General features: G+C 46.5%; 1 protein-coding gene across 6 annotated transcripts in view; it reads left to right on the top strand.

The window, feature by feature from the left end:
- The window catches only part of WDR41 (WD repeat domain 41), a 48,749-nt gene that overhangs the window by 13,663 nt on the left and 12,418 nt on the right, over nucleotides 1-22,668 (top strand). For 4 of the 6 annotated variants that reach the window (XM_070056307.1, XM_070056306.1, XM_070056305.1 and 1 more), the window contains exons 3-7: nucleotides 5,135-5,183; nucleotides 12,744-12,872; nucleotides 13,353-13,415; nucleotides 18,541-18,652; nucleotides 22,226-22,288. In XM_070056307.1, coding sequence (XP_069912408.1) covers nucleotides 5,135-5,183; nucleotides 12,744-12,872; nucleotides 13,353-13,415; nucleotides 18,541-18,652; nucleotides 22,226-22,288 — 416 coding nt within the window. The remainder of the gene's footprint in view (nucleotides 1-5,134; nucleotides 5,184-12,743; nucleotides 12,873-13,352; nucleotides 13,416-18,540; nucleotides 18,653-22,225; nucleotides 22,289-22,668) is intronic. The other 2 variants (XM_070056310.1, XM_070056309.1) reach the window with 1 other exon arrangement.

The following is a 22,668-nucleotide window of genomic DNA, read 5'->3' as shown; positions in this document are numbered from 1 at the left end:
AAATTTGAAGGATGTGCCTTAGAATTAGTTAGAAACTTGGGGAAGAAAGGAATTTCTGTTTGTATGGTGGGATTCCTGTTTTGGGACACTATATTGATACATTAATAATGAAAAAAGGAAAAGGTGAGGTTGCCGTAATGTGACCGGCGTGTCTGTTGCGCAGAGCCCTGCAGCAGGTGTTCGCCCGTTCACTCATTTATTTCTTCAGGGAGCGCTTCTTTCTCTTTTTATTTTTAAAGATTTACTTATTTAAAGAGTTACAGAGAGAGAGGGACAGACGGAGAGTCTTCAGTCTGGTGGTTCACTCCACAGATGCGCGCAGCAGCCACTGGGCCTTGCTGAAGCCGGTAGCTTCACCCAAGTCTCCCACGCGGGTGGCGCAGGCCCAAACACTTGAGCCGTGTGCTGTTGCTCTTCCCATGCCGTTAGCAGAGCTGGATTGGCAGTGGAGCAGCTGGGACGTGAACCGGCACCCCTGTGGGATGCCTGTGTCGCAGGTGGCGGCTTCACCGCTTACGCCAGGCTTCCTGCCCCTGCTGCATTTCTTTAGCACTTTCAAGCTGCCCTGTGCTACCAGAGATTTGTTAGACGAGGAAGCGCGTTTTGTAAGGATAAATAAATGCAGTACCCCGTACTCCACTTACTCAGAGAAGCTTTCTTTCTTGTTCGAACATGTCTGAAATGCAGACACCTCTTAGTTACACACCATTTTCCTTCATGGTGTATAAAATAATATTGTAGAATTAATGATGTCTTAGACTTGAAATACCATAATTTCTTTCTTTTTTTCAAAGATTTTATTTATTTATTTGACAGGTAGAGTTACAGACAGTGAGAGAGAGAGAGAGAGAAAGGTCTTCTCTCTATTGGTTCACTCCCTAAGTGGCCACAATGGCTGAGCTGCGCTGATCCGAAGCCAGGAGCCGGGTGCTTCTCCTGGTCTCCCATGAGGGTGCAGGGGCCCAAGTACTTGCGCCATCCTCCACTGCCTTCCCGGGACATAGCAGAGAGCTGGACTGGAAGAGGAGCAGCCGGGACTAGAACTGGTGCCCACATGGGTGCCAGCGCTGCAGGCGGGGGATTAACTCAGTGCGCCATGTTGCGGGCCCTGAAATATAATATATTTCTAAACACTGGTCAAATTTTAAGATTTCAAGGCAAGAACAGTGTTTTACTTGTCTTGGCATGTCCGTAGCATAGAATCCCATTTAATACATTTTGTAGTAATCAGTAAAGAAGTATTTCTCTCAGAATCTTACCTTTAGACTTAAATCTTTGGATTCTGTTAATTGTTTTTAAGAAATTGTTCTGTGAAATATTATGGCAGTGAATTCACTATTTCTGTTGAGAAGTTTAAATCTAACTGACATACTAACTCCTGTTAGAATTCAGTCCTCCCTTTTGGCAGTCACAGTGTACTTCAGTGTGAGGAATTCCTGTTTTCATGTCTGACATGGAAATGGCATGAGTGTGTGCTTGACTGACCTGGATTTGGTTTAGGATGAAAGTGCGACTGGGCTCTAGTGTCGCGTCACACGTAGGAGGGTTAATTGCAGTACTCACTAATGATCTCCTAGCCCCTTGCTAGCTGTTTTATGAGAGGTACAGATACGTCACAAAGTTACGCTTGCACCTTTCGAAGCTTTATATTAGCCTTTTATACGAAGTTAGAAATAAATACTGAGATGGTCAAAGGAAGAAGATAGCAATAGTGTGGAAGGAAATTTAAAGGTGCGGCTTATGTAACTGGCTAATTGATCTGTGAGCAATAAGAAATGGGCTGATTTCATGCACTTATTACTGCACGTTTAAACTTGCCTGCTGCTGATTGAGTTAAAGGTTTGGTGAAGTGCTATGTATCTTGAGTTCTCAGCTGTTCAGCCGTCTCTTCATTGTGAGTCAGACTTGACAAAACAATAATGAGAAGTTAAAAACGAGGTTTAGAAAAAGCATTTTAAATCTGCAGTCTTCTCAGTGGAAGAAAGGCAATTATAGGAGTTTAAAGAATCAATACCAATTGATGTTTTATATCAAATAAAAGTTGAGACCCCAAGTCTTGCCCTCCCTGCTGTCACAACATAAATAAAAGAATCAGGAGGCCCAGAAACACAAACCATGAGAGACTGACTTCCAGCAGCAACTTGCGATGCTTGCTCAAGGCGCTGACTAGCACTCGCATTTATACAATGTACGTCATTAGGCACGGGGATGTATTTGTAATTTAAAAATAATTGCTCACCTCCAGGTGTTTTATATCTTAAATTTTGATGTAAGAATAAAAGGTAGGCATGCTTTAAAATTTTTTTTGTTTGTGTGGTGTCTAGCTAGTTGCCTAAAAGCTCCTAAAAGTCCTTTCTATTAAAAAAAACATGTAAGGGTGCTGCACTGTGGCTCACTTGGTTAATCCTCCACCTGCGGCACTGGCAACCCCTATGGGCACTAGGTTCTAGTCTCGATTGCTCCTCTTCTAGTCTAGCTCTCTGCTGTGGCCTGGAAGGGCAGTGGAGGATGGCCCATGTGCTTGGGCCCTGCACCGCATGGGAGACCAGGAGGAAGCACCTGGCTCCTAGCTTCAGATCGGCACAGTGCCAGCCATAGCGGCCATTTGGGGAATGAACCAACAGAAGGAAGACCTTTCTCTCTGTCTCTCTCTGACTGTCTATAATTCTACCTGTCAAATAGGTAAAAAAAAAAAAAAAAAAAAGTAGGGACCGGCGCTGTGGTGTAGCGGATAAAGCCACTGCCTGCAGTGCCGGCATCCCATATGGGCGCCGGTTCTAGTTCCACCTGCTGCACTTTCAATCCAGCTCTCTGCTATGGCCTGGGAAAGCAGTAGAGGATGGCCCAAGTCCTTGAGTCCCTGCACCCCCGTGGGAGACCTGGAAGAAGCTCCTGGCTCCTCGCTTTGGATCAGCCCAGCTCTGGCCATTGCGGTACTTGGGGAGTGAACCAGCAGATGGAAGATCGATCTCCCTCTCTCTCTTCCCCCCTCCCCCCTACCCCTCCCTTTCTCCTCTGCCTCTCTGTAACTCTGCCTTTCAAAAAATAAATCTTAAAAAAAGGTATATAGTTCTATATTTAAGAACTTCTTGGGGCTGACACTGTGACATAGACGGTAAAGCTGCCACCTGTAGTGCCGGCATCCCATATGGGTGCAGCTGAAGACCCGGCTGCTCCACTTCCCTTCCAGCTGTCTGCTATGGCCTGAGAAAGCAGTGGAGGATGGCCCAAGTGCTTGGGTCCTTGCACCCATATGGGAGACCTGGAAGAAGCTCCTGGCTTTGGATGAGCCCAGCTGCAGCTGTTGTGGCCATTTTGGGGGTGACCAGTGGGTGGAAGATCTCTGTGTCTCTCTGCCTCTGCCTCTCTGTAACTCTGCCTTTCAAATAAGTAAATAATCTTTGAAAAAAGAAAAAATAATTGGCAGTCTTTGCCAGACTGTGTTTGACCAGTTTCTGATCTCCTGGATTGTCTTTCAGCTCTGACAGTAGGAGATTCATCCAAGAGTTTGGCAGGGGTTGTTTGGCACAGTGGTTAAGATGCTGCCGGGGACGCCCACATTCTGTACTGGATGCGGGTCTGAGACCTGGATCCACTTCTCATTCCAGGGTGGGGGTGGGCATTTGGCGCAGCAGTTCAGTTGCCATTGGGACACCCATATCGCATGCGGGAGTTCATGGCTTGAGTCCTGACTCCTGGCTCTGATCTGGGCTTTCCCAACTGCTGGAGGTGTTTGAAGAGTGAACCAGTAAATGGGAGATCTCTGTCTCTTTCTGCCTTTCAGATAAAATGAAAATAAATAAAACATTTTTTTAAAAGGTTTTGAAATGGGAGCTGCATGTGGGAATTGTTTGAGCTAGTGAAGATAACATTTAGACTTTGAGTATGAGAAATTTGAACCTGAACCTCAGTTGACAGATGTTAAGGAAAGTGTCACATGAGTGAAATAGATTGTATGTATCTCATAGGGGAAAATCCAACAGATGAGCTGATAGGACCAAAGTGACTTACTACATCCAGGTGTACTGTGTGTCAAATGACAGCAGCAGTGTTTACTCGAGTGAAGATGTCTGTGGCAGACCCAGATTTGGTGACACCCAGTAACCATGGTGCAGGAAGCACAGCAGAGCTGCCCAGTGCCACAGCTGTTTGTGGAATACCGTCTGTTACTGATGCTTAGCTCCAGGGGCCAGTGACATGCAGCCCGTTGCTGGCTGTCTCTGACATCGCCTGTGCCTTCTATTCAGAGAAGGAAAACCTGAGTTCACGTGAATGAAAGTGATGTTCTAGGGATGACTTTGAGTTGGGTTTGAGTCATTAAAACTTGGTCTCCCAGCGTGTGTGCTGCGTTATTACTAGAGTACCTGACCCACGCAGAGTGATTGTCGTACGCAGCTGTGATGAGACAGTGCCTGGTGGTGTTACAGCAGTCACTGTGATGAATAATCTTTGTTTTCTTATAGTGCTGTGTCAGCACTCTCTTCTCTACAGAATGTAGATGACTTTTCCTTTGTGGACAGAGTGTGAGAGTTGGAGAGGAGACACTATATATCAGAGTTCACCACAAAGTCTTGTTTTGTAGAGCGAAACACTTTCCTGTGCATTTCAAGCATTTTTGCTTAACCACCAACTCTCAAAAAATCCAAAAAAACCTAAAACCCCAAACCTTCTAAGAACACAGGACACATGTGGAAAGACCACATACACTGAGCAGATGAACAAAGGTAAGAACTTGACTTTAAATAATTTCAGTGCACCTTTATGGAAAAGGTAATGGAGATACTCTGTGAGGGTGTGGTTCTTGAATATTGCTTTCTGCCCATGAAGTCTCCATTTCATCTGAGTCATGGATTTCATGAGAGCATAAACTTTTTGAGGAAGTGAAGACTTGGAAGAATGTCTGTGTTTCCTTTTCACTTTTACATTTCTTGTGGGTTGTGCTTTGTAAGCCTATAAAGTCTTTATTTCCTTTGGATCCCTAGTACCTGGCACAGAACCTAGAAGGTAGTCTGATTAAATTAGCATAAGGAACTTAATCTTCATTAATATTAGTACCTCAAAATACCACTAATATGATGTGATAGTTCTTAATCCTAGTAATTAAGTGTCACTATTTCTTTTTGTCTCTGATCAGATTTGCATCAGCTGGTGATGATGGCATTGTGGTTGTATGGAATGCCCAGGTATGTATTGGTCGTATGCGGATTGTGTCATAAAGTAGCCCACTCTTGGTGAGCATTCATTTGTGAATACTGTGTGGGGATATTTTTGTACAGTATTAAATTTGTACAGTATTATAACATTTTGTAAAAGTAAGATATATTTTGTATCAGTAACATTATTTGGTATTAATACTTGAAAAGGACTCTTTAAGATAAATCCATTTAGGCCGGCGCCACAGCTCAATAGACTAATCCTCTGCCTGTGGTGCCGGCACCCCGGGTTCTAGTCCGGGTCGGGGTGCCAGATTCTGTCCCAGTTGCTCCTCTTTCAGTCCAGCTCTCTGCTGTGGCCCGGGAGTATAGTGGAGGATGGCCCAGGTCCTTGGGCCCTGCACCCCATGGGAGACCAGGAGAAGAACCTGGCTCCTGGCTTCGGATCAGCGCAGTGTGCCAGCCGCAGCGCGCCGGCTGCAGCGGCCATTGAGGGGTGAACCAACGGAAAAAAAGGAAGACCTTTCTCTCTGTCTCTGAATATAAATGACCTCAACTCTCCAGTTAAAAGGCACAGACTGGCTGAATGGATTAAAAAGCAAAACATATCAATTTGCTGCTTACAGGAAACACATCTTTCCAACAATGATGCATGCAGACTGAAAGTGAAAGGTTGGAAAAAATATTTCATGCCAACAGAAATGGAAAAAAAAAGGGCTGACATAGCCATCTTAGTACCAGAAACAGTAGACTTTAACACAAAAACTGTTAAAAGAGATAAAGAAGAGCACTACATAATGATTAAGGGGCCAGTTCAACAGGAAGATATAACTATAATAAACATATATGCACCTAAGTACAGGGAACCTGGCTGTTTAAAAGAAATGTTAAGGGACTTAAAGGGAGACTTAGACTCCAATACAATAGTATTGGGGGACTTCAGTACTCTACTTTCAGCAATGGACAAATCAACCAGACAAAATCAACAAGGAAACAGCAGATTTGATAGACACTATAGACCAAATGGACCTAACAGATACACACACATACACACACACACAAAACTTTTCATCCTATAGTTACAGAACACACATTCTTCTCACTAGTGCATGGATCTTTCTCTAGGATTGACCGCATACTAGGCCATAAAGCAAGTCGCAGCAAATTGAAAAGAATCGAAATCCTGCCATGCATCTTCTCAGACCACAATGGAATGAAGCTGGAAATCGGCAACTCAGAAATCTCTAGAGCATATGCAAACACATGGAGACTGAACAACATGCTCTTGAATGAACAGTGAGTCATAGGAGAAATCAAGAGAAATAAAAAGCTTTGTGAAAGCAAATGAAGATAACAGCACATCCAAACTTATGGGATACAGCAAAAGCAGTGTTAAGAGGAAAGTTTATAGCAATAGGTGCCTACACCAAGAAATTCAAAAGACAACAAATAAATGAGCTCTCAGTACATCTCAAGGATCTAGAAAAACTACAGCAAGCCAAAGCAAAACTAGTAGGAGAAAAGAAATAATTAAAATTAAAGAAGAAGTCAACAAAACTGAATAAAAAAACATGAAAGATCAGCAAAATGAAGACCTGGTTTTTTGAAAAAATTGACAACACCATTGGCCCAACTAACCAAAAAGAGAGAGAAGACCCAAATCGATAAAATTCGAGATGAAAAAGGGAATGTAACAACAGACACCACAGAAATAGAGTCATCAGGAATTACTACAAAGAGTTGTATGCCAACAAACTTGGATATCTAGCAGAAATGGATAGATTCGTAGACACATACAACCTACCTAAATTGAACCATGAAGATATAGAAAACCTAAACAGACCCATAACCAAGACAGAAATTGAGTCAGTAGTTAAGGCCCTCCCAACAAAGAAAAGCCCAGGACCAGGTGGATTCACTGCTGAATTCTACCAGACATTTAAAGAAGAACTGATTCCATTTCTTCTCAAGCTATTAAAAACAATTGAAAGAGAGGGAATCCTCCCGAATTCTTTCTAAGAAACCAGCATCACCTTAATTCCTAAACCTGAAAAAGATGCAGCAGAGAGAAAGAGAATTACAGGCCAATCAATTTCCCTGATGAACACAGATGCAAAAATCCTCAACAAAATTCTAGCCAACAGAATCCAACAACACATCAGAAAGATCATCTACCCAGACCAAGTGGGATTTATCCCTGTCATGCAGGGATGGTTCAACATTCGTGAATCAATCAATGTGATACACCACATTAACAAACTGCAGAAGAAAAACCATATGATTATCTCAATAGATGCAGAGAAAGCATTTGATAAAATACAACACCCGTTCATGATGAAAACTAAGCAAATTGCATATAGAAGGAACATGCCTCAACACAATCAAGGCAAGTTATGGAAAACCCACGGCCAGCATCCTATTGAATGGGGAAAAGTTAGAAGCATTTCCACTGAGATCTGGTACCACACAGGGATGCTGACTCTCACCATTGCTATTCAATATAATATTGGAAGTTTTAGCCAGAGCCATTAGGCAAGAAAAAGAAATGAAAGGGATACAAATTGGGAAGGAATAAGTCCAACTATGCCTACTTTCAGACAACATGATCCTTCATTTAGGGGATCCAAAGAACTCCACTAAGAGATTATTGGAACTCATAGAAGAGTTTGGCAAAGTAGCAGGATATAAAATCATTGCACAAATAACAACAGCCTTTGTATACACAGGCAATGCCATGGCTGAGAAAGAACTTCGACGATCAATCCCATTCACAATAGCTACCAAAAAAATCAAATACCTTGGAATAAACTTAACCAAGGATGTCAAAGTTCTCTACAATGAGAATTATAAAACTTTAAAGAAAGAAACAGAAAAAGATACCAAAAAATGGAAAAATCTTCCATGTTCATGGATTGGAGGAATCATTATCATCAAAATGTCCATTCTTCCAAAAGCAATTTACAGATTCAATGTGATACCAATCAAAATACCAAAGACCTTCTCATATCTGGAAAAAATGATGCTGAAATTCATATAGAGACACAGGAGACCTCAAATAGCTAAAGTAATCTTATACAACAAAAACAGAGCTGGAGGCATCACAATATCAGATTTCAAGACATACTATAAGGCAGTTATAAGCAAAACAGCCTACTACTGGTACAAAAACAGATGGATAGACCAATGGGACAGAATAGAAACAGCAGAAAGTAATCCAGACATCTGCAACCAACTTATATTTGATCAAGGAGCTAAAACCAATTCCTGGAGCAAGGACAGTCTATTCAACAAATGGTGCTGGGAAAACTGGATTACCACATGCAGAAGTATGAAGCAAGACCCCTACCTTACATCTTACACTAAAATCCACTTAGCATGGATTAAAGATCTAAATCTACCACCCGACACCATCAAATCATTAGAGAATGTAAGAGAAACCCTGCAAGATATAGGCATAGGCAAAGACTTCTTGGAAAAGACCCTGAAGGCACAGGCAGTCAAAGCCAGAATTAACAAGTGGGATTACATCAAATTGAGATGCTTCTGTACTGCAAAAGAAACAGGAAAGTGAAGAGGCAATCGACAGAATGGGAAAAAAATTTGCAAATTATGCAACTGATAAAGGATTAATAACCAGGATCTACAAAGAGATCAAGAAACTTCACCAAAACCAAGCAAACAACCCACTTAAGAGATGGGCCAAGGACCTCAACAGACATTTTTCAAAAGAGGAAATCCAAACGGCCCACAGACACATGAAGAAATGTTCAGGATCACTAGCCATCAGGGAAATGCAAATCAAAACCACAGTGAGGTTTTACCTCAACCCAGTTAGAATGGCTGACATACAGAAATCTACCAACAACAGATGCTGGCGAGGATGTGGGGAAAAAGGGACACTAACCCACTGTTGGTGGGAATACAAACTTGTGAAGCCACTGTGGAAGCTAGTTTGGAGATTCCTCAGAAATCTGAATGTAACCCTGCCATACGACCCAGCCATCCCACTCCTTAGAAATTAAATTGGCAAATGAAAGAGCTGTCTGCACCTCGATGTTTATTGCAGCTCAATTCACAACAGCTAAGACCTGGAGTCAACCTAAATGCCCATCACCAGAAGACTGGAAAAAGAAATCATGGGACATGTACTCTATGGAATACTACACAGCGGTAAAAACAGTGAAATCCAGTCATTTGCAGCAAAATGGAGGAATCTGGAACACATCATGCTGAGTGAGATAAGCCATTCCCAAAGGGACAAATATCATATGTTCTCCCTGATTTGTGACAACTAACTGAGCCCCTAAAAAGAAACCTATAGCAGTGCAAGTAACACTGTGGGATGCAGTGACTTGATCAGCCCTTGTCCTGACTGTCGAAGAACAGTTTACTATTCTTTTTAATATTTTCTTTTTTAAAAAATGATTTATGTATTTATTTGAAAGTCAGAATTACACAGAGAGAGGAGAGACAGAGAGAGAGAGAGAGAGAGAGAGGTCTTCCATCCATTGGTTCACTCCCCAATTGGCTGCAATGGCTGGATCCATGCTGATCCGAAGCCAGAAGCCAGGAAATTCTTCCAGGTCTCCCATGCGGGTGCAGGGGCCCAAGGACTTGGGCCATCTTCCACTGCTTTCCCAGGCCACAGCAGAGAGCTGGATTGGAAGTGGAGCAGCCAGGTCTCAAACCAGTGCCCATATGGGATGCTGACGCATCAGGCCAGGGCGTTAACTGATGCGCCATAGCGCCGGTCCCAGTATTTTCTTTTTCTACTTAATACCATGCGTTGAACTGTTTAATTAACACACAATTATTCTTAGTTGTTAAAACCCAACTGAAAATTGATTCCTGTTAAAAATGAATGGGAATAAAATAAGGAGGAGATGTACAGTTTGGCACATGCTCACTCAGACTTACCCCTAAGGGTAGAGCTAGAAACATGCCATGGACTCCAAATGCCAATAAATTGGCAGGTACCAATGCCACCATACTAGTTAAAGTGATCAGTTTAAGTTCATAACTGATGATAAAGATAGGATTAAGCGTCAGAGGGATCATGTGAATAAGACCAAGTGTCTGCTAATAATAATTGATAGAATTTCAAAGGCGGGAATGATCCAACATGGAAATCAGGACACACAGCAGATTGATAGAATGACAGTGCCCTGAACAGCACTCTGGCCTCAGAATCAGCCCTTAAGGCATTTGGATCTGGCCAAAAAGCCCATGAGAGTATCTCAGGCATGGAAAGCCAAGACACTGTGGCAAAAAATGGCCTAAATAAAAGATATTTGTGAGTGAGATCCCGGAGGAAAGAAGGGGCCGTCGAAGAAGGAGGTACGTTTCTCTGAAGGGAGGAGAGAACTACCACTTTGATTATGGCCTTGTCTAAATAATGTCAGAGTTTGTGGACTCAAGTGGCTTCCATGGCCTTGGCAGCTCATGTCAAGAGCCTCGGGTGATTACTGACGTCATACATAAGCGTGTCCATTGTTAAATCAACAACAGGAGTCACTGTGCACTTGCTCCCCATGTAGGACCTCTGTCCTTAATGTGTTGTATGATGAGAATTAACTGTAAAACTGGTCTTCAAATAGTACTTCATACTTTGTATGTCTGTGTGGGTGCAAACTGTTGAAATCTTTACTTAGTATAGAGTTGATCTTCTGTATGTAAAGATAGTTAAAAAGGAATCTTAATGAAGAATGGGATGAGAGAGGGAGTAGGAGGTGGGATGGTTTGGTGGTGGGAGAGTGGATATGGGGGAGAAGAACCGCTATAATCCAAAAGTTGTACCTATGAAATTTATATATATTAAATAAAAGCTTTCTATAAAAAACAAAATGGAGACCAATATTTCATAATAAAAAGGAAAAGCTTCTTTTTAGTAGTAGTTTTTTTCTTGGAGAAGAAATGCCAAATCTTAAAAATAAAAAAAAGAGACTCATTTATTTTATCAGCAAGTTTACACTGATTTTCAAAGTAAATTTTTTTTTGCAAGAGTCACAATTTTTCCTTCATTGTTGTATAGTAGCATATTATAATCTTATTCTCATGTTTGACTTATAATTTTTTAAAAAAGATATACTTTTAAAAAATATCCAAGGGTTCACCACATTTTTCCAGGGCCTCTTTCTTATCCTTTATAACTCAAGCTATTCTCCGAAGCATTTCTTTTCTTTTTATCCTTATTTGGCTTGTTCCTTGGTCTGTGTCTGTCAGGTCCTCATTTCTCAGTGGCTTTGTGATTAAAGTAGTTCTTTAACATTAATTTTATCACGTTAATGAAACTCTGCAACTTTTGGAATATTTTCTATTTGTTACATTTATAGTGAATTTTTAAGAGTTATTTATTTACTTGAAAGAGTTACACAGAATAGAGAGAGGGAGGGAGAGGGAGGTGGAGGGGTCTTACATCTGCTGGTTCACTCCCCAGTTGGCTGCGACTGCTAGAGCTGCACAGATGCGAAGCCAGGAGCCAGGAGCTTCTTCCAGGTCTCTTACGCGGGTGCAGGGGCCCAAGGACTGGACCATCTTCCACTGCTTTCCCAGGCCACAGCAGAGAGCTGGGTCAGAAGTGGAGCAGCCGGGACTCAAATAGCACCCCTATGGGATGCCGGCGTTGCAGGTGGTGGCTTTACCCACTACGCCACAGCGCTGGCCCCTAGAGTGATCCTTTTACTTCTTGGGAAGTCAGTGAGAGACTGATAGACGAAGACATTGAGTGGTGGGCATAGATGCCAGTTTTCAGTAGAGTGGGAGTGGGAGTGGGAGTAAGTCTATAAGCGGCTGATAAATCCTGCAGAAAATGCACGCACGTACGTGTTGTGCGCATTCTCGTAAGTACGTTGTATGCTGACTTATTTCCTTCTGCAGTCTTACTTGTGTGTACAGACTTAGGTAATAAATACTTAGATAAGGGCTCCCTTTTCCCCCCACTCATGTTCATATGCTTAATTTACATAATTCTCAAAACCATGGAAAATAATACTCCTAATTTTCTTTAAACACATTCTACAAGTAAGCATTTTTGCTAGAAAATAACCAAAATAGTTTACGGCTGTTCTTTTAGCAGTCTTTTTTTTTTTTTTTTTTTTGACAGGCAGAGTGGACAGTGAGAGAGAGACAGAGAGAAAGGTCTTCCTTTTGCCGTTGGTTCACCCTCCAATGGCCGCCGCGGCCGGCGCGCTGCGGCCGGCGCACCACGCTGATCCGATGGCAGGAGCCAGGAGCCAGGTGCTTTTCCTGGTCTCCCATGGGGTGCAGGGCCCAAGCACCTGGGCCATCCTCCACTGCACTCCCTGGCCACAGCAGAGAGCTGGCCTGGAAGAGGGGCAACCGGGACAGAATCCGGCGCCCCGACCGGGACTAGAACCCGGTGTGCCGGCGCCGCTAGGCGGAGGATTAGCCTAGTGAGCCGCGGCGCCGGCCCTTTTAGCAGTCTTTATATTCTGTCTGATTACGTTAAATGGTAAGTTCTGAGTGTTGAATGTATTTGAACATTTGTATGGTGATTTTTCTCAGTGTTGTCATTTACGATTATTTGATTTCTGAAGTGTGCGCCTCCTAACCTTCTCATTGGTGTTTCAGACGGGAGAAGAGCTTTGGGAACTCACTGGACACACTCAGAAGATAACAGCCGTCGCTGCGCTCCCTTCCCTGGACTCCTGTGGCGAGCGCCCCCTCCTCCTGACAGCCTCTGCGGACAGAACAGTGGGCGTATCCTTGCCTGGAAGGCAGCGGGAGAGCTGCCGTGGGAGAACGTGCGTTTCGTGCCGCAGGAGGTGATGGGGGGAATTTGAAAACCTGGTGCTCGTTGAGTCAGAGGAACCGTGGACATTTTATGAGAGGTCCTCTGTGCAAGTAGAGGACCGTGTAGACTTCTCCTGGAGGATGCCTGTCAGTGGTTACCCTGACGCCTCTGAAGTCAGTACTTGAGACCGCTTCCTCCTGAGTGTTCAGGTAGTGTGATAGTAAGATGTACCTCAGACTTTAGGTCATAAGTTTGCTCTGCTAAATTGACAGCTCAGTATGTAAATTAATTTTTGTGGTAGTGTAAACACTAAATATTTAATATTTTATTTAAATATCCTCTAAGTAAATATTTAATGTCTGAGATTTAATTGTTAATTAGAGAAGTTGTCTCATAATTAAGGTTTTAGAATTCTGTTAAGAAATTATTTCTTAACATAAATTTAGGTATGGGATAGTGGTACTGGCAGACAAGTTCAGAGATTATCATGTTTCCAGTCCACTGTAAAGGTAAGCTCTTAGGCGAATGTAAGCTTTTGTAGTAATCTGGTTTTGTCTTAAAAAAAGCAGCCTAATTGTTAAATGAAGCTACTTTCGTAGTTGTTACAAATTATTTTTTATATCCGTAGTCATTTGATTCCTGTAGGACTAGATTTTGGTGAGTATTTGTAGTACGTGCAGATGGCTGGTTCTCTCCCCAGATGGCTGCAGCAGCCTGGGCTGGAGCCGGGGGCCGGGGGCCGGGGGCCGGGGGCTCCATCCGGGTCTCCTTTGTGGGTGCAGGGCCCCAAGCGCTTGGGCTGTCCTCTGCTGCTTTTCTAGGCCCTTAGCAGGGAGGTGGATTCAAAGTGAAGCAGCCAGGACTTGAACCTGCGCCCTTCTGGGATGCTGGCATTGCAGGGGGTGGCTTAACCTGCTACACTACAATGCTGGCCGCTCCTTATTTGCTTTGAAGATAGCTACTCTCTGTATTGGAGCTAACACTTCTTTTTACTTTCTTCCTTTTTTTTTAATTGAAAACAGTTGGTATGTGCCACAAGTAAGCATTGTTTTATATGTTTGTGATATATATATATATGTGTGTGTGTGTGATTGATATATATATATACACACACATATATATGGCAGCTGCCTCTTCCAAATATCAATGCAGTAAACACTGTATGCTTGTATCTAATTTAATGGAGAGTTTCTGTGAAGAAGTCATTACTGACTTAGTCCAAATCTGTTTTATATGATCTGAAAAAATTCCACTGTTACATTCCTTTAAAAATATTCTGTCTGTAAAACTAAGGTTATTAGGTTTATCATGGAAATACATGAGTTGCAGAAACAGAAGGAGAAAAATTTACTAATTTGGGTGGAAATTCCTTCAGTGATCTACTTCATGAACTGGTTACAGGAACTACTTATTAAAAAGCATCTTATTCCAGTATAGTGAAAAGACTTTTTTTTTAAAAAAAAGTTACTATTTTTTTAAAAAAGAAAGGCAGTGCTACAAAGAGAGAGACAGAGACACAGAGAGAGATCTGTCCTCTTGTTCACTGCCCAAGTGGCATAATGGCTGGAGATGGGCTCATCCGAAGCCGGGAGCCAGGAGTTGCTTCCGGGTCTCCCACACGTGTGGAGCAGCCCAGGTACTCGGGCCATCCTCTGCTGCTTTCCCAGGCGTATTAGCAGGGAGCTGGACCGGAAGTGGAGCAGCCAGGACTTGAATCAGTGGCTGTAAGGGCTGCCAGCCCTGCAGTCCATGGCTGTAACCGCTGTGCCACAGCGCTGGACCCTCAGTAAGTTGTGAGAGGAATTCAGATCCTGAATACTGTGGTGTTTTTTATGAGGGTTGGTTTAGGACAGACAAAGTGGGATTGACATTTTTAATTGTTAAGAATCTGAGTTAGTATCTTTCTGGAAGACAGTTTGGCATTATGAATCAATCTTGAAAAATGATTATAAACATTCCCCCAGTGGTTCTAATTTTAAAAAAAACTATTTAAAGGAAAAAGGAGATTTATTAACAGAAATGTGTACTACAATGAATTTTCTGAAACAGGTGATTGAAGTGTCCAAAGTATCTTACAGGAAAATAGCGAAGTTATGCTCTATGTGTATATGCATATAAGATACATTGAATTATACTTTAAGATACAGAAATAATTTGGAAAGTGCTAATGATAAGGTGTTAAGTAAAAAAATAGTATATGAACGTCAACAAAATGTTAGCTAACCAAACCCAGCTTCGGGGGAAGGGTTAGGGTGGGCGTTGCCCTGGTGGCTCAGGTACCTGCCTCCCACGCAGGCGTGCCTGAGTTCGTGTCCCAGCTCCAGCTCCCGACTCTGTCTTCCTGCTCTGTCAGTAGCCCCGGGGGCAGTGCCGATGCCCCGAGTGGCTGCGTTCCTGCCACCAGTGTGGTAGCGCAGGGTTGAGTTCCAGCTCCCTGGATCAGAAGTGAGCCAGCAGATGGAGCTCGCCGTCTGCCTGCCTGCCTTTCAGACAAGCTGGGAGAGCGGGGAGCTTTGGCCTGGAAGTGGACGCCTCTTAAGATGCTCTCATGCCCCGCTGTAGCGCCTGACCCATTCGCACTCCCCACTCCCTGGCTCACACTGGGTCCCTGCCGCCACTAGGGGGACCTGGATTGAGTTCCTGGCTCCTGGCTCGAGCCTGGCACGGTCTTGGGTGTAGATGACACCTGCAGGTTGAACCAGTGACAGGGAGATTATTTGTCTATGTGTGTGTCTCTGCCTTTCACATAAAAAAAGCCAAGAGATATTTTTTAAATTTTATTTTGTTTATGTACGAAAGAGGTAGAGACACAGAGAGGTCTTCCATCTGCTGGTTCACTCTCCAGATGGCCACAATGGATGGAGCTGAGCCCATCTGAAGCCAGGAGCCAGGAGCTCCCTCCAGGTCTGCCACATGGGTGCAGGGACTCAAGCGCTTGAGCCATCCTGTCTGTCTTCCCAGGGGCGTCAGCAGGGAGCTGGATCGAAAGTGGAGCAGCTGGGACTTGAACCAGCGCCCATGTGGGACGCCTGCACTGCAGGCCAGGGCTTTAACCCACTGCACCACAGTGCGGGCCCTAAGAAATTATTTTTAAAAGATTATATATCCTGACGAAATGAGATTTATGCCAGGAATATGAACTTAGTTTAACATGTGAACACTGATGAGTGAAATATACCATATTATCAATAAAAGACAGAAGCCACATGATCATTTCAATAGATGCAGAGAAAGCATTCGACAAAATCCAACACCCTCTCATGACAAAAATTATCAGCAGTCTTCAGCCTAATAAGGGCGTTTTGTGACAGTCTCCAGCAGACACACTGTCAGAGAAAGCTGAAGGGCGAGAGTAAAGGGGGAGTCCGCTCTCCGCATGTCCGCACGTCTAGCGGTTCCAGCCAGGAAGGTGAAGCAGAGAAGCAGGCGTCTAGGACAGGTATCCTTGTCGGAAGGAAGGAGTACAGCTGTGTAAGTGCGCGTGGTCCAGTGTGCGAAACGTTCTAAGTCACAGCAAGTCACTTCGGAAAGTTCTGGGATGCAGAATCCTGTTAAAATCAGTTGTGTTTCTTTATGATGTCAATGAATGTTTCCAAAATGACATTAAGAAGATAATTACATTTTCAGTAATATACAAAAGGAGAAAGTAGTTGGAGATAAAAAATGAAACCCGTATACCAAAAGCTGTGAAACACTGCTGAACGAAGTTAAAGAGCTGGATTGCTGAAGACCTCTCCTGGTCACAGCCGCTTTACTGCTCTGCAGCCTGCAGCACTGTGGACGCCGTCCCACAGATGGAGCACAGCGCCCTCTCAGTGACAGCCAGCCTGTTTCCTTCCGACGTGGACAGTCTGAGCCTCAGATTTATGTGGAAATTCAAGGGACCTGGAGAGCCAAAGCATGGTTGAGAAAGAACAGAGGCGCAGGAACACACTTGGCAACTTCAGAACTAGCAGGGAGCTGTGGGAACCTGGCTGGGGGATGCTGGCGTGCTGGTGCACACGCAGAGAAGTGCTGCGTCACACACGTGGCCTGCCAGGCGTGCTGAAACCCTTCAGTGCTGGCACACGCTCTTCAGAAAGGGGTGCTGCGTCAGCTGGATGGTCACATGTGAAATAACGAATCGGATCCCTGCCCGATCGCGGACGTACGAATTCAGGAGACATAAATAGTCCCAAGTCGGATCAAAGAGAAATGTGGAGCCGAAACTAAAGCTGTTGCAGAAACACAGGCGCACGTCTTTGTGACCTTGAATTAGGCATCTTGGGGGTGACACCCAACGTGTAGGGAGAGAAGAAAAGGCGAATTCTGGACCTCATTGGTGACGAGCTTCCATCTCCGAGGACACGGTTAAGTGGGAAGACCGCCCACGGAAGGGGAGGAGAGTTGGCGAGGCAGACTTCACGGGGCTTGTGCCCGGAGTAACCAGTTCCTCACAATGAAAGGTAAAGTTAAAGAGGACTTACCACTCTGCAGAGGTGATCTGTGCGGATGCCAGTCAGCACGGGAGGCAGCTCCGCACCTGCAGTGGGTAGACACGAGCCCTCGGAACCAGCCCAAGACGCGGTTCCCTGCACACTGCAGTGGCCAGTGTGGACGGGGCAGGAGCTAGCGTTGCTAAGGACGTGCAGACGCTGTCGTTTCATAGATGGCTGTTGGGGCTGTAAAGTGGGGGAAGTCATTTGGCAACTCAAGATGTAAAATACAGAAACGTTGGAGCCAGCAGCCCTTCTGCTGGAGCATTCACAGGACGGACGGACAACACGTGTGCACAACAGGTGGCTGTGATGGTCAGAGCACCGTTTCCACGGACGCTCAGCCTTGGAAGCAACTCAGCTGCCCGTGTGGGACACAGGGACAAGCAGGGTGTGTGTGTGCACTCGGGGGAGGACTCGCAGTGAGAGGAGCAGAGCGCGTGCTGGGAGTGCAGGACCTGGGAAGGCCTGTGTGGGCTGCCTCAGCTCTGGGTCCCCTCAGGTCTCCCCGCGCGGCGAGGCAGGGCTCCCGGCGCCGCCTGCTCCTGCTCCTGCTCACAGCTGATGCTGAGGGCAGGGCTGCGAAAGGTTAGGGACGTGTACAGGTCTGGGCACACTTGCCCGAGCTCAGCGAACAGCAGACCTAGCGAGCGGCGTCAGGAGCTGCATGAATGTCACGTAACACTGAGGTCGTGTCTTCGGCTTCGCTTCAGGAGTGTCTTTCCCGCTGTGTGCTCGCTGTTCCGAGTAACATCACCGCGAGGTGATGAGCGTGTGTTTCCTGGTGATTTCGGCCAGGACTGGAGGGCGTTCCACCCGGCTGTGGCTCCGGGGCCCTCGGGGTTGACTGCAGGTTGTCGCGGGCTCCGTTCCAAGTTGGTGACGTGGTGCCCGCCATTGTCTGGCTCCTTGTGCTCTGGGCCTTGCTGCACAGGGCTGTGTAGGTGTCCCCATCCTCGCTCTGGAGGGCAGTCAGGAGGGAGCTGTCGGGTCTCCGCGACTTAGGCTTGTAAGCCGTGCGGCCCCTGCTCGGCTCTGGTCACTCAGTGGAGCCCGTGCTGAAGGGCACAGTTTCAAAGAACTTGGAGCTGTGTCACGGCTGCCGGACAGTAAACGCTCGAACTTGCAAACTGACGCACGTGTCACATTCACTTTGCAGTGTTTAACGGTTCTTCAGGGACTGGACGTCTGGCTGTCTGGTGGGGATGACCTGTGTGTGTGGAGCCGGAAGTTAGACCTCCTGTGTAAGACCGACCACCTCTCCGATACAGGTAAACGCAAGCTGAGGAATTGTGAACCGTGACTGATAGGTCCTGGCAGGCCGTGGTGCAGCTTCGGAGACCGAAGGCACGAGAGGCCGCTGGAGAGGTTCTGCTGTCGGTCCTGGAGGAGGTGGCCCGCGGTTCAGGTGCAGGGTGGTGTGGAAGGTGTTCGCACGCTCCCTCCCGAAGGAACAGCTCTGCTCTGTGGCTCCCTCCCTGCACACGGTGGCCTCTGAGGTGCTGCCGGTCAGTCAGCACCCGGACGCCTGGAGGCGGCCTTGTCTCTCTCTGGGGTCATGGGACTTGCATAGATGCCTGGGAGTGAGCTCATTTTCCAGTTGCTTTATGGGAAATTCCATGTATGTGTAAGAACTAGCGAAGTGCTATTTCCTCAGAATTCTGTTAGCACAGCCTTTTGGTATTAACAGAAAAAAAAAACCCAAATCATTGTTAACTTTTGGTGATCCTGAGGACCTTAAAGAATAATACTAACGTCTATTTTCAGAATAAAACTATTTAAATATAAATGTACATGTAAATGACAGCCTTACGCCATATAACATACCATTCTTGTGTCTGGAAGTAATGAGGTGACCCTGTAGATATCCTAGATCGGGTGCTGTGTGCACGTTGATTTTTTTTTTTTTTTAAGATTTTTATTTTATTTGAAAGAGTTACAGAGAGAGAGACAGAGAGGTCTTCGATCCGCTGGTTCACTCCCCAGATGGCCACAACGGCCGGAGCTGTGCTGATCTGAAGCCAGGAGCCAGGAGCTTCTTCTGGGTCTCCCATGTGGGTGCAGGGGCCCAGGACTTGGGCCATCTTCTACTGCTTTCCCAGGACACAGCAGAGAGCTGGACCGGAAGAGGACAGCCGGGACTAGAACCGGTGCCCATATGGGATGCTGGCGCTTCAGTCCAGGGCGTTAACCCGCTGTATCCCCTGCACATCGATACTTTAAAGCTGCACACAGAGCAGGTGTTGGGCGTTGCAGTTAAGATTCTGCTTGGGGAGCCGTGTCCCGTGTCTGGGTGCCTGGGTTCGCGTCTCGGCTCTGCTTGCTAATCCAGCGTCCCGCCCGTGCACACCCTTGGAGGCCATCGTTGATGGGCTCCCGTTTAGGGAGTGAACTGGCAGATGGCATCTCTGGCTCTCACATTAACAACAACAACAAAAAAAGGCAGAAACCCTGGAAATTGAATGTATAGTTTACATTTGGAGCTTGCTTATTTGCACATAGATATAAAATACTCATCGCTTATCGCTCTCTGAGGGAAACGTAATCTATACATTGCGGGGATTTACATCTGAGCTTGTCAGCTTAACATTTGATTAGAAAGCATCTGTTTGAGGGGCCGGCGCTGTGGCACAGTAGGTTAATCCTCCGCCTGCGGTGCCCATATGGGATGCTGGCGCTGCAGGCAGAAGCGTCCCCCACTGCGCCACAGCACTGGCCCCCGGTGTGCTCCTTGAACGCTGCTTTCCTAGCTGCTGGCAGCCTCTGTTGGTGGGGGAACAAGTGCCAGCTCCATTTTTTCCGTACCCTAACTTGGGCGATGCAGAACTGTGGGAGGTCTTCCTCACAGTGGACTCCTGGGGAGCGTGCAGCCCCACGGCACCCCCACCCGGCAAGCCGCAGGCAGCTCTGTCTGTGCTCCTGATCCCGGGCTGTCCGTCACTTGCCCAGAATTTCCTCCTCTGGTTCCGCTGAGTGGCCGAGTGGCGTCTGGAACCCCAGGGCTTGTCTCCCGGCTCGTCACGAAGGATCTTACAGAGGATACAGATGCAGAGATGCACAGGGCAGGGCATGTGGGAAGGGCTGGGGGCTTCCGGGCCTTTTCCAGGTGTGCACTCTCCAGGAACCCCCAAGTATTTTTCTTGTGCTCTGAACCCTGTCCTTTTGCCACTGGTGATCGGCTTAATCTTCAGCCCCCTCCCCTCCCGGGATGGGGGGCATTGAGCTGAAAGTCTGGACCCTTCGGTCTTACTGAGGTCTTTGCTGTGACTGGCCCCTCCTGAAGCTGCCTGGGGGTGCCAGCAGCTGGGCAGATGCGGTGAGTTTGGAGATGGCAAGGACTGAGGAGTGACGGAGCAGGAAGCTGGACTGAGAGCGCTGTATTTCACACTGTCGCACAGTTCCTTTGGTGACAGGCAGCCTGCTGAGGTCTGCGCTGAGTGGAACCCCCAGTGTGACTTCTCACGTGAGCTGGCCGTCTTGTTAGTGGGTGATGATTATCTCCAGGATTGGAACCCGGCCCTACCCCTAATGCCTTGGACGTGGACTTCGTCAGGTCTCTGTCTCTCCGGCAGCCTGCTCCCCGTCTGCTCGCTCTGTCTTGTGCTTGTCAGCTGCTTGCGGAGGATTAAGTCACGGAGTTGAGGGAAAGGCGCAAGGCTGGGCTTTCCCCACCGAGACCCTGAATCTCAGAGGTTTAGAACGCGGCACTCACCTCTGGAGTTAGTGCCCCCGTGCGGGGCTCTGTTGGGAGAGCTTCGCAGCATCTCCCGGGCCCTGCTCACTCAGCTCGCACCCATCTAGATCTGCTGCTCTTCCAGACGCATCAGCAGGGAGCCGGGTTGCAAGCAGAGCAGCCCGGAGTCAGCCAGCCCTCTGATGTGGGATACTGGTGCGTACGTGATGGCTTCACCGTGCCACAATGCTGGCCTCTCTGTTTTTAAGATGTGTATTGGGCTCTTCTGTCTACTTGAAAGGCACAGAATAGCTTGCTGTTGATCCATCTGGCAATTGCTTGCTCACTCCCCAGCTCCCTGCACCGGCCAGGGTTGGGCTGAAGACAGGAGCCTTGGCTCCGTCTGGGTCTGCACAGGTGATGCGGGCCCGGCCCTGGGCTGTCATCTGTTGCCTCCCAGCAGGCACTATTAGGAAGCTCGACGAGAAGCAGAGCAGCCGGCACTCCCGTCAGCACCCTGATGCGGGCTGCTGGCCTCCCCCGTGGTGGTGGGTGGTGGCTTAATGTGCTGCGCTACACTGGCCCAGTAGTTAGTTAGTTGTTAGAACATTGACTGATTTCTTTGAAAGGCAGAGTGACACAGGAAGGAGAGAGAGCAAGTGCCAGCTGGCTTCCACCCACTGATTGATTCCCCAGATGGCTACAACAACCATGTCTGGGCCAGGCCTGCCAAATCCAGGAGCCAGGAGTCCATCCTAGTCTCCCGGTGTGCATGGCAGGGACCCAGGTACTAGCAGGAAGCTGCATCAGAAGCGGAGCTGCTGGGACTGGAACCCGCACTGCAGTGTGGGATGCTGGCGTCACAGGGGGTGGCTTAACCCTGAACGTCACAGTGCTGGCCCACGTGCTTTTTTGTTTGTTTCTAGCTCTGGGTGTTGTAAAACAAATTATGTAACAACAGAATCAATAGAGTCTTTCAAAGGCCTCATGGGCCTACTTTTAACAATATCATTCTCCATGTGTAAACAAGCAAGGAACCGCGTTTCAGCGGGTTTGTAAGCTGTATTGTGAAGTTTCTGTACGGGATGTGGCTGGCAGGAAATCGAAGGTATGTTTGTGACATAGTCCATGGAAGAAAAGAATTTGACTTTTGCTTTATCTGTTTTTGAAGGGATCAGTGCTTTGGTTGAAATACCGAAGAACTGTGTCGTGGCAGCAGTTGGCAGAGAGCTGAGTGAGTACGGCTTTTCCTCTGTCTTCAGGGTTGAGCTTGAGTAGCATGTAGGCGCTGGAAAGACTGAGGGGAGTTCTAAGGGCGCTCTGCCCCCGCCCCAGTCACGGTCTCCCTGGGTGTTGGCCTGATGCAGAGGGACCCACTTTCAAGATGTTGGTTAGGTTTCTTCTCCTTGTTGGTATTTCAGGTGATTTTCTGTTAACAGTGTGGTTAGAAATATATTGCTTACTCTAAAATCCCAGGCCCAAAGTCCCTGGTAGTATTCCAACTGCCCTGGGTCTCAGAAAGCGTTCTCTTTGTATCTGACAACCACAGTGTTGGTGCGGTGGCTGTCAGGATGTAATGACTTTGCTAGAAGTTGGTCAGCTGGGGAAGTGTTG

This window comes from Oryctolagus cuniculus, chromosome 14, assembly GCF_964237555.1.
Source record: "Oryctolagus cuniculus chromosome 14, mOryCun1.1, whole genome shotgun sequence".
In the NCBI taxonomy this organism is placed as follows: domain Eukaryota; kingdom Metazoa; phylum Chordata; class Mammalia; order Lagomorpha; family Leporidae; genus Oryctolagus; species Oryctolagus cuniculus.
Note: the sequence above shows the minus strand (reverse complement) of the source record. Positions and strands in the feature narration are given on the sequence as shown.